Source organism: Botrytis porri, assembly GCF_014898465.1.
Source record: "Botrytis porri strain MUCL 3234 chromosome Unknown BPOR_002, whole genome shotgun sequence".
Classification (NCBI taxonomy): domain Eukaryota; kingdom Fungi; phylum Ascomycota; class Leotiomycetes; order Helotiales; family Sclerotiniaceae; genus Botrytis; species Botrytis porri.
In genome coordinates this window covers 2,485,817-2,496,677 of record NW_024066076.1, presented here as the reverse complement: position 1 = coordinate 2,496,677, position 10,861 = coordinate 2,485,817, and the positions used below count along the sequence as shown (strand labels likewise).

Sequence of the window (10,861 nt, the reverse complement as noted above, 5' to 3'; positions counted from 1 at the left end):
ATGGCAAATCCATAGTTTTGCCCGTTACCCGTGGTGAAGACCAAATGAAGCGAAGGCGAACAAAATTTCACAACCGTGTTCGGAGCCACCGATATTGCTAAGCTGAATGTGGAGAAGAGGCATCAATCACGTGAAACGATGACGAAATAGCCACAGTTTATCTCGACATTTCCATAGAGTGGATCATCCATCATCCATCATCCATCACCCTCTCACGCCTCTCTTCCTTCTTTTCCTCCTTTCTCATAAGTCATCGGCCAACCAGGATTTGGATCCGAGCCAGGTTTTACACTTACAGTTACAATTACAATATGATAGATTGATTTGTTTGGAGGATTACTCCGGAAAGATATGGGGGGGGGTTTTCATATACTGTTCCCCGTCTATGCATTCTTCTAGGATCGTAACGAGGATTTCTTACAGATATCAAGTTAGTATGATGAATAAAAAAGAAAAGGCTGACAGTATTGCATGAGAGAGAGATTCTTGGAAATGTGGTGTGAGAATTGCCAATATCTCTCTCTGACTTGCGCGGGAGGTGATAGTTCCAGATATGCCTAGGAAAGTCATCGGAGCTTATCTCATTTTTTATTATTTTGGAGGCTGATGCGGGGCAATGAGCCATGGGCAATGGGCACTGATAATTGACATCGTACCGCATATCTATGGTGGACCATTGCACCGTGCGGTATATGAACTCCATTTGAATCCGAACTGCTCCTCGGCAATGAAGCTAGCTGTTGGATATGTTCGAAACTCCATCTTACCAATAGAAAGCATTGTCAAACACAACGAGACCCTGGTGTTTGAATATGATTCCAATGACTCGCAGATGTCAACAGCTACGGAGACTTAGAATTATTTCAATTTCAAGATACAGTACTAAGAAACCCATTCGTACAACATCTCCACCCCTCGCAACTCATAACAAGGAATATTTGGAAGGATTAGTATGCAAGTCAGATATTTAAATTTCACTCTTCCCTTCATCCAATCCCCCTTCGTCCCATTCCAAGGTTATGTGGACATCCTGAACTATTAAGTGTGTCTTTTCGCTGCACACTAAATTAGTGTCTTCTGGGGATGCTTGTAGTTCAATAAGTCTTTATCAAAGTAGAAAACTCCCCTCTAGCCTCGAGCTATCAGGAACCATCTTCTTAGTTTTTCGCACATTGATATGGATTCGAAAGCGTAATTCACTTATCCCTTTTCTTATTAATCATAAGATTCCCATTCATCTTTTATACATCTCACACGACCAAGAACTTCAAATACTCAACAATCCATATACAAGAGATAGCACTTCGCTGCTGTACTCATCAATCTGATCACTACAATTAAGATCAATCAATACCGCCATTAATGTGGTTTGCGCGGATTCTTACACTTCACCCAATTCACTATTCACCAATAGTTCAGTAAGTACTCATTCCTCCTCATCATCATCATGGCGTGATACTCGCGAAAGTGTACATCTATTGCGCCATCAACTCTCCTTTGTTATTAATTTTCTGTTGTAAATTTATAAGAATATGGTTCTGACTTCATCAAATAGTTTCCCATCGAGAAAATGGCGATAAATCAAGAATCCCCAGTCATGTCTTCAGGAAACAATTCAAATAACGATGTCGACGACAAATCCAGAGCAGAATATCTTAGCGAAGATCAAACTTCTACCACGGAATACAAGAAAGTCAGTTGGCGCAGTACATGGGGATTTGGTCCCGTAACCATTGGTCCAAGAATAGGTCCAGTGTTGCCACATCTTCGTCTAGATGCCGATGCATCAAGTCTCAGCGGGGACAGTGGAAAGGACCTTTTGAGCCAACAGATTGAAGCCGAAGCAGGTTCTGCTATTAAATATCGTAGTTGCACTTGGCAAAAGGTAATTCAGAATGTTCTCGATTGCAATCTTCGTATGAATGCTAACTCGTAAGAGACTGCGGCTCTTCTATTTTCAGAATATATCTGTTTGGCAATCATGTCCTTTCCATGGTCCTACTCAGTTTTAGGACTTGTACCAGGTCTTATTTTGACTGCGGTTATCGCATTCCTGGTTCTCTACACGTCCCTCGTTTTATGGGAATTTTGTATGCGTCACCCTGAACTTAGAGATGTTTGTGATGTTGGACAAATGCTTTTCGGTGGAAGATGGGCATGGCATGCTACTGCAATCATGTTTCTTCTGAATAATACCTTTATTCAGGTATGAATCATCAAACCCCCTTCCTCACAATTTCTAATATAATCAGGGTCTTCATGTTTTGACCACTGCAAAATACTTGAATACCATCACCAATCACAGTCAATGTACAGTAGTATTCGCCGTTGTTGCAGCTGTAATTTGTTGGGTTTGTTCAGTTCCAAGAACCTTCAGCGCTCTATCTTGGTTGGCCACATTATCCGCAATTTTCACCTTCATCTCCGTTATGCTCGCTACAATCTTTGCTGGAATCGAACCTCATCCTCTGGGCTACAATCCCGATCCTAACTCCATCATCGCAGCCACTGGTCTTGCTGGAGGTGCCCCTACCGTTACTGCAGTAATGCTTAAGGGTACAACGTTTGTAAATGGTTTCAATGCCTTCCTCAATATCTCCTACACATTCATTGGTCAAATTACCATTCCTTCCTTCATGGCCGAGATGAAAAATCCTGCCGATTTTCCCAAAGCTCTTTGGGCCGTTACCATTGCCGAAATTATTGTTTTCAGTTTGGTCGGTTCAATCATTTACGCTTTTACTGGAAATCAATACATGACAGCACCAGCGTTTGGATCTCTAGGAAAGAAATTATACGTCGATATCTCCTTCTCTTTCATGATTCCAACACTTATTTTCCTCGGTGTTCTCTATGCGTCCGTCTCTGGCCGCTTCATTATCAACCGCGTCTTCCATAACAACAAGAGACATCTTCGTGAGAATACCACGAAAGGCTGGGTAGTCTGGATTGCTATCTTGGCTGCAACTTGGGTTGGTGCCTTCATCATTGCCGAAGTTATTCCCTTCTTTTCGGATCTTCTATCTCTGATGTCTTCCCTGTTTGATTCCTTTTTTGGATTTATTTTCTGGGGTGTAGCATATATTAGAATGAGACGTGTAGATCACGGAGCGGGATGGATCGGCAAGACGAGTAAGGTTGGATTGAGTTTCAATATTTTGATTATATTGATTGGGTTGTTGTTTTTGACTGCAGGAACTTATACGAGTGTTCAGAGTATTGTGGATGGGTATAATGCTGGAACATTTGGGGGTGCGTTTACTTGTGCTAGTAATGGTATTTAAGTAATAGATAGAGGATACAAATTAGATTTGGGAATGAAGATGATCTGTTTTGTTCGAAAGGTGTTGGATAGATGAGGTGTGGTGTGGCGATACTGGTATGTGGGGGATAATATATGCGCATACGTGCGCTTTGGGGGAAACTGGTGGCGGAGTTTGGGAGTCTTACAAACCAATGGATACATAATGGTTTTGGTTCTGTGCTTTGGTCCATAGTACAATCGAGGACTTCCCCTTGAAGAGGAAACATAGTAATAAAAGTGTGATATATTTAATGATTAGTATTTGAATGAAGGAATATGGTGAGCTTTTGTATATTATACTCCTACTCAACAGGGGATTGATACAGTTTCCTTGATGTGGTGGAGTGGAGGTTTGGGTTGGCTTGTTCCGGGGAAGCGAGTGGAGATGAGAATTCGAAGACATGTTGGGCAGTGTGCAGGAGGATACTGAGATTTCTTTTGTTGGTGATTATTTGTTGCTGACTAAATGGGGGATCGGGGATGTATTGTTGTTTAGGAAGGAATTTCGAAGGAGTGATGGGGAATAGAAGGCCAAGGTAAGGAAAGGAGAGGAAAGGAGAGGAAGGTTTCAGATGAATTTAAAGAGGTGGGATGGAGATGATTTTGAGCAGAAGAGAGGGAGCTGTGGGAAAGAAAGGAGGAAGAAACAGACAAGGGGGACATCCTGCTCTGGATATTGCGTATAGGTATGAGTATATGTACAGGTAAGAGGTATAAGTAGTGGTGATACTTTTCGTTCTGGGGACAGAGGGTGGGAATGCATGATGTGGATGAATAACATAGGGATAACTCGAAGAATGACTCGTTAGGGAAAACACGAGGAATACTTGGGCTTGTCTAGATAGGTTTGGATGAGAGGTGAGTTGTTGATAGCATGACTAGGTACCTATGGGCACATCATCATCAACGGGGGTGTTATTAGTTTTTGACTGGGTATGAATTGGTTTGGTCTAAGGGAACAAGATGAGAATGACGATTCGTGGTGATGAGTTATAAATTCGTCGGTGTATTCTATTCAAGAGGGAATTGGGCATGGAAGCGGGAGATTATTCCTGAATTCGCATCGCAGTATGAGGACCGAGTAACTAGACCGAAAAGGAAGAGGTGGTGAAATGAACTGTAAGATGAGTTAAGGTCATACAGTATATTACAATCAAGCGCAATGGTTCGAGGACTCGGCAGTGATCAAGTGAGGAATGTTTACGAGATGCTAGCATGGCGAAAAGGATTCGGAGGAAGTAGATGGATGGCATAGTAATGGTAGTAGGAGAGGAGCCGGTAATCTTATATGAATACGATGTAGTTCTAAAGAGGTGAAGGCAAAGGTAAAAGGGTAGGGGAAGATATCGCAAAGTAAACTCAGATGCAAGGGGACTCATGCACGAGAGCTCCATTATTCGCTTAGAATGCGGGGGTGATACGATGAGATGAGTGGGATGAGGGGTTTGAGGCTGAATATGGAGGGGTAAATGGGTCTGCTGGACTCTTGGAGGGGGGGAACAAAGTGGAATATTTGAGAGTGTATGGATGTGATTTTCATTCATGTTTTATACGTGAAACATACAAAAATTTGTTACGTGGAATAACCCTAAATTGGAATGGGTATCTGATCCTCATCGTGAACTCGCCATTCTTCCATGTAACACCTTTAGAATCGTAAATTCGTCGTTCTTTTTGTCATCACTAGCGTTCAAAGCATAGGATATCTGCAGACAAGAATAATGAAAGTAGGGACAAAAATCATTCTTAAGCATGAACACTTCAACTTTCGCATTCAAATTTGGTACAAGAAAGTATCGACTCCATATTCTCGACGCAAGCTTTCTCAAATAACAGCTTCATGGCAGATGATTTAAACCATGGCTTAATTGTCAAGAACGTAAGTCAAAGCGAGAGAGAAATCCGAGGCTGAAAAGCTACAGGGTCTCTATGCTTGAGCTTGAGCCTGAGCCTTGAGAGCAACCTTGGGGTCCTCTCCGTAAACTGTTCTGTACTCTTGGACGTATCGCTCTTGATCTGCTACAGCAGCATCCTCAAAAGGCTATTGACGTGTTAGGGGGATATAAAATGAGTGGAATATTGTAGCTCACCTTGCGTTGCTCAGGCGACAAAGACTTGAATTCTTGTGTCATCCGCTTTGAGGATTCAGCAATACTGAGACTAGCAAATTCACCTGATGAATATCTCTCTTTCATGAAAATTAACATAGGTGAGATAACTCCCTTTACCAGTCGATCATCTTTAATGATTCTTGGGCTAGCAGGTCTGTTGGTCAATCTTCGAATGTGATGACGTGCATAATTCGCCGTGCGAATCTCCGCTGGCGTGTGACTCTCAACCCAATTCTTGTAGTTGCGTGAATTGACAGCCTTGTTCTCCTTCGCAATCTGTTGAAGTCGCTGTAATATGATTAGCATGACTTTACCAAGAGGTATCATAAATTATTTACCTCCAATTCTGCTGGCGATGCCGATTTGTATTTCTCTGATGCTTCCTTGGCCGCATCAACGGCAGAAGTTCCTTTCTTGACCAACTCAATAAGCAACACGCTATAGGCAGTATCAGGAACCTGTTTTGGAGCTTCTTTAAGGAACGCAATATCCTTCAATCCCTTCAACTTCAATCTTAACTTTTGTGAGTCGGTCAATTGCTTCTTAGGCTTTAGTCCTGGTTTCTTCGTAACTGTTTTTTTTGCTGGCTTCTTTGCTGGCTTTTTGACTGGCTTCGCAGTTTTTTTGGCGGTCGTCTTGGTAGACTTTTTGACGGCAGGCTTAGCATCAGTGGTAGATTTCTTCGCCGGTGCCTTTTTCGCAACTGGCTTCTTCTCTATGACAGTTTTGGTTTGGGTAGCTTTTGTCGCAGTAGCATACAGTCGGCGAGCCAAGAAAGAAGCTGAGGAAGCTTTCAAGGTAGGTTCGACATTGTGTTGACCTTCAACGCGTTGTGACTGGCGGACGGTAGCAAGAAGTCGGTTTGTTGATAAATTGGATCTGCCGATTCTTTTGAAAGCTGCGCGACCAAAGTTGGACAACATGATGACTTAAGAGAGTGACCAGATGTCTCACGAGTGAGGTGATTGGAGTGTACGGAGGAAAGGTTCTGATGATAATGGTGTAGACGAAATATCACGATTGAAGTCATCCAGCTACTTCTTTCTATTCGTCTAAACACTCTAGGGCCCGTACAGCTTCGAAAGCCCGTGCGCGTCAATGGTACGGCAGACTGAACAGACCAAAGTATCCTTAAATATCTTTTGGCAAGGGCAGATTGTTAACGAGATCAAATACGGAGTAAATTCTTGGAAACAGTAATCACGACCATTCTACAATAAATAAACGTCAAGTATTGTTAACCTCAAGTCTTCTTGATCTATTTAGTCTGAAATTATAGACTGAAACTTGGACGGAATAAATCTATTTCCTATCATTTCATCGTTGCCTAAAAGTATTTCTTCCCATCGAAATACCATCCATTACTTGGGCACAGAATGGCTCGGCACAGGGATTCTCGCTCACCATCGCCAACAGGAAGCCACCACTCATCGAGACGAAGCCGAAGGGATGATAATGGCCGACGCGATCGAGATAGAAGAGATGATGTTAGAGGACAGAGGCGTTCTCGAAGTCCTGACGTGAGAATTCTTACCTTTAGACCCGCGCCTCAATCACAAGATACTAACGAACATCAGTGTCGCGAACGTGATCGGGATATGACTCGTAGAAGAGATCGTTCAGTAGGGAGACTAAATGATGATTACCATAGATCAGGTCGTCGTGATAGATCTCGAGATCGCAGGAGCTATGCTGATAGGGAACGATCACCGGATAGGAGACGACGTAGAAGTCGAGAACGAGATTACCGTGACAGGCGAGACGATTCTTATGATGATAGGGCACGAAGACGCCGCGAGGATTCTACTGACTCATGGTCCCGTAGCAGAGGAGACGAAAACCGCGGACAAACTCCCAGATCAGATGCTGGTGCAAAAGCTAATGTGAGTAATTCTTACCTATATTACAAAATTTCAATTACTCATTTGTCGTCATAGGCTCCGAAAGCATCAACACCCGCAGCGCAAACCGAGGAACAGAAGAAGGCAGAACGTCTAGCAAAATTGGAAGCATGGAAGAAGAAGATGGCCGAAGACAAAGAGCGTAAGGAGAAAGAGTTGGCAGCAGGTGGGACTCGGAAGTTACTTGATGCTATAGATCAAAAGGCCAATGGATCTCCATCCCTAACCTCGCCAAATTCTCCCGCAACTCCTGCAACTCCTGCGACACCAGGCGATCTCGCACCTCCAACGAATTATGCTGGGAAATTTGATCCGAAGGCAATAGCTAAAAAGGCAGTGGCTAGCTCGAGTAGTGCAACTACTCTTGGGAAAGATTTACCATTAAAGGAATTGTCTCAAGCGTCCGCCACCTTAACTTCTACGGTCAAAGGATTACAAGCTGACAAAAAGCCAACAGCTTTCAGCAGCACCTCAAAAGGTAAGCAAAAATACTCCTCTTACATGATGATCTAGCTAATTGGTTCAATTATAGTATCTGCGTTACCTAAGACGAGGGGAAACCTCAGTGTTTTTGGACTTGGAGCAAAAGTTACCGACAATGAAAAGACATCTCAGAAACGTGCCTTGGATTTTGATGAAGATGAAGGGTCAAGAAAGAAATTAGAAAAGCTACCAACCCTACCAATGGCAAACTCCGAGGAAGATGATGCTGCGCTCGCTAACGGTGTTGAGGAACAAGATGATGACGATGATGCTGATTTGGAAGCTGCCGGTACGGAGGAAGAGGCGGCAGCTGCTGCTAGAGCTGCGGCGGAAAAGCGGGAAGAAAGATTACAAGAAGCCGAAGCTCAACCGCATACACATGGCGATGTCCAAATGGAAGAAGCCCCTCAACCCGATCCTACCGCTATGGATGAAGACGAAGAAATTGACCCATTGGATGCTTTTATGGAAGAAATGGGAGATCCTTTCTCATTGCCGAAAAACAATGCAACTTTTATCAAAGATAATATCAAGAGTCAACCACAAGAACCGGAACCTTTGTTCGGAGACGATGATGTGGACCTAAAAGCCTTGGATGCGGATCCTGATGAAATTCTTGCAATTGCAAATAAAGCAAGGAAGAAGAAGGACATTCCAACTATCAACTATAGTGCTTTGGATCTTCCACCATTCCGAAAAAACTTTTACACCGAACCAACAGAACTTGCAGAGATGACGGAAGCTGAAATTGCTGATTTACGACTCGAACTCGATGGCATTAAAGTAGCCAGTAAGGATGTTCCCAAGCCTGTACAAAAGTGGTCTCAATGCGGTCTTGACGTCAAGTCTCTGGACGTTATAACAAAACTAGGTTATGAAAGACCTACATCAATTCAAATGCAAGCCATTCCTGCAATTATGTCTGGCCGAGATGTCATTGGAGTGGCCAAGACGGGATCGGGTAAAACCATCGCTTTCTTGCTACCCATGTTCCGTCATATTCGAGATCAACGACCGTTGAAAGGTTCTGATGGGCCTATTGGTCTAATCATGACTCCTACGCGAGAATTGGCAACACAAATTCATAAAGAATGTAAACCTTTCTTGAAAGCAATGGGACTTCGTGCGGTTTGCGCTTACGGAGGTGCTATTATCAAAGACCAAATCGCTGATCTCAAAAGGGGCGCGGAAATAATTGTTTGTACCCCTGGAAGAATGATCGAACTATTGGCAGCAAATTCCGGTAGAGTTACGAATTTGCAACGTGTCACATATGTCGTTCTAGATGAAGCTGACCGCATGTTTGACATGGGCTTTGAACCCCAAGTTATGAAAGTTTTTAACAATATTCGCCCTAATAGACAAACCATTCTTTTTTCAGCTACCATGCCTCGAATTATGGATGCACTGGCTAAGAAGACACTTCAATCACCAGTAGAGATTGTTGTTGGTGGAAGAAGTGTCGTTGCACCTGAAATCACACAAATCGTCGAAGTGCGAGAAGAAAAAGAGAAGTTTCACAGACTTTTGGAACTTCTTGGAGAACTTTACAATACAGATGAAGATGCTCGAACACTAATCTTTGTTGATCGACAAGAGAAAGCTGATGACTTGTTGAAGGACTTGATGAGAAAAGGTTATCCTTGTATGTCTATTCATGGTGGAAAGGATCAAGTTGATCGCGATTCTACAATTGATGATTTCAAGGCTGGTGTGGTTCCTATTATGATTGCTACATCAGTAGCTGCTCGCGGTCTTGACGTCAAGCAACTTAAGCTCGTTGTCAATTTCGATGCACCCAATCATTTAGAAGACTATGTCCACAGAGCTGGCCGAACTGGTAGAGCTGGTAACACTGGAACTGCTGTCACTTTCATAACAGAAGAGCAAGAACAGTATTCGGTAGGTATCGCGAAAGCTCTTGAACAATCTGGACAGGAGGTACCCGATAGGCTTAATGAAATGAGGAAATCATACAAGGATAAAGTCAAAAGTGGTGCTAAAAAGGAGAGTTCAGGATTCGGTGGGAAAGGTCTCGAACGTTTTGATGCTGAGCGCGAAGCTACTAAAGCTCGTGAACGTAAGATACACAAAATTAATGGGGAGGATGACGAGGAAGAGAAAGAAGAGAAGGATGATGAAGTCCTTCTCAAAGCTGCATCAGTCGTTCAACCTGCTGCTTCTACTGCGCCTCCAAAGTTGCTTGGTGTGCCTAAAGGTATCGATCTCGACGGTGATATCAAAGTTCACCGCACTGAACCCGCAGCTACTACTGGCTCCAAACTCGATAAAGTTACATCAGCTATTGATGCCATTAATGCACGTCTTAATAAAACTGGACAACTTCGTTCTGGTGTTCCAATCGACAATAAAGGACCTGACGCAGGCGCTTTCCATGCAACATTGGAAATTAATGATTTCCCACAGAAAGCTAGATGGGCAGTTACGAATCGAACTAATGTGGCGAAGATTTTGGAAGCAACTGGTACTAGTATTACGACTAAAGGAAGCTTTTATCCGGCTGGGAAAGAAGTTCAGGCAGATCCCAAATTGTATATCTTGGTTGAGGGAGATACAGAGGTGGTGGTGACAAATGCTATGAGGGAGTTGATGAGGTTGTTGAAAGAGGGTACGATGGCGGCGGCGGATGCAGAGGGCAGAGCACCGGTTGGTGGAAGATACACTGTTACTTAGGCGGAGCCTGGGATGGAAAACTGGTTGGAATGGAAGTGTTTATATATGTGGATTGGGAGTGGGTAGTCACTTGGGTGTAATGCAAATATGACAACCATTCTATCAGTACATACATCTGTTTCTTTGTGCTTGATTCTAGTATTGAGAAATGGCTGAAGTGTTGAAGTATTGAATACTTATTTTCTAAATGCGCTTCACGTAATATCCTATTCCAAGACGTCGCTGTTGCTTCTCCATCCTGATCATCCCCCTTTTCCTTCTTCTTTCTACTATCAACTCCTCTATTCGTGCAAGTCGTGAAGTTCAGAATTATGTGTCCAAGAAAATTTAGCCGGTACTCCTAATCTATCCAATATGGAGCCCGCAAA

General features: G+C 43.2%; 3 protein-coding genes across 3 annotated transcripts; 2 read left to right on the top strand and 1 right to left on the bottom strand.

Annotated features, from left to right (window-relative positions):
* Positions 1–208: 208 nt before the first annotated feature.
* On the top strand, positions 209–3,553 carry EAF01_001750 (uncharacterized protein). Its single transcript, XM_038910000.1, has 4 exons — positions 209–1,418; positions 1,556–1,885; positions 1,940–2,206; positions 2,253–3,553. The coding sequence occupies exons 2-4, from the start codon at positions 1,571–1,573 to the stop codon at positions 3,282–3,284; spliced, it is 1,614 nt and encodes a 537-aa protein (XP_038774812.1). The 5' UTR covers positions 209–1,418; positions 1,556–1,570; the 3' UTR covers positions 3,285–3,553.
* Positions 3,554–5,231: 1,678 nt separating this feature from the next.
* On the bottom strand, positions 5,232–6,338 carry EAF01_001749 (uncharacterized protein; the record flags this gene model as incomplete). Its single annotated transcript, XM_038909999.1, has 3 exons — positions 5,232–5,345; positions 5,395–5,703; positions 5,754–6,338. The coding sequence occupies 3 exons, from the start codon at positions 6,336–6,338 to the stop codon at positions 5,232–5,234; spliced, it is 1,008 nt and encodes a 335-aa protein (XP_038774811.1).
* Positions 6,339–6,791: 453 nt separating this feature from the next.
* On the top strand, positions 6,792–10,493 carry EAF01_001748 (uncharacterized protein; the record flags this gene model as incomplete). Its single annotated transcript, XM_038909998.1, has 4 exons — positions 6,792–6,935; positions 6,993–7,298; positions 7,353–7,794; positions 7,849–10,493. 4 exons carry the CDS (start codon positions 6,792–6,794, stop codon positions 10,491–10,493), a joined length of 3,537 nt encoding a protein of 1,178 aa, XP_038774810.1.
* Positions 10,494–10,861: the final 368 nt, after the last annotated feature.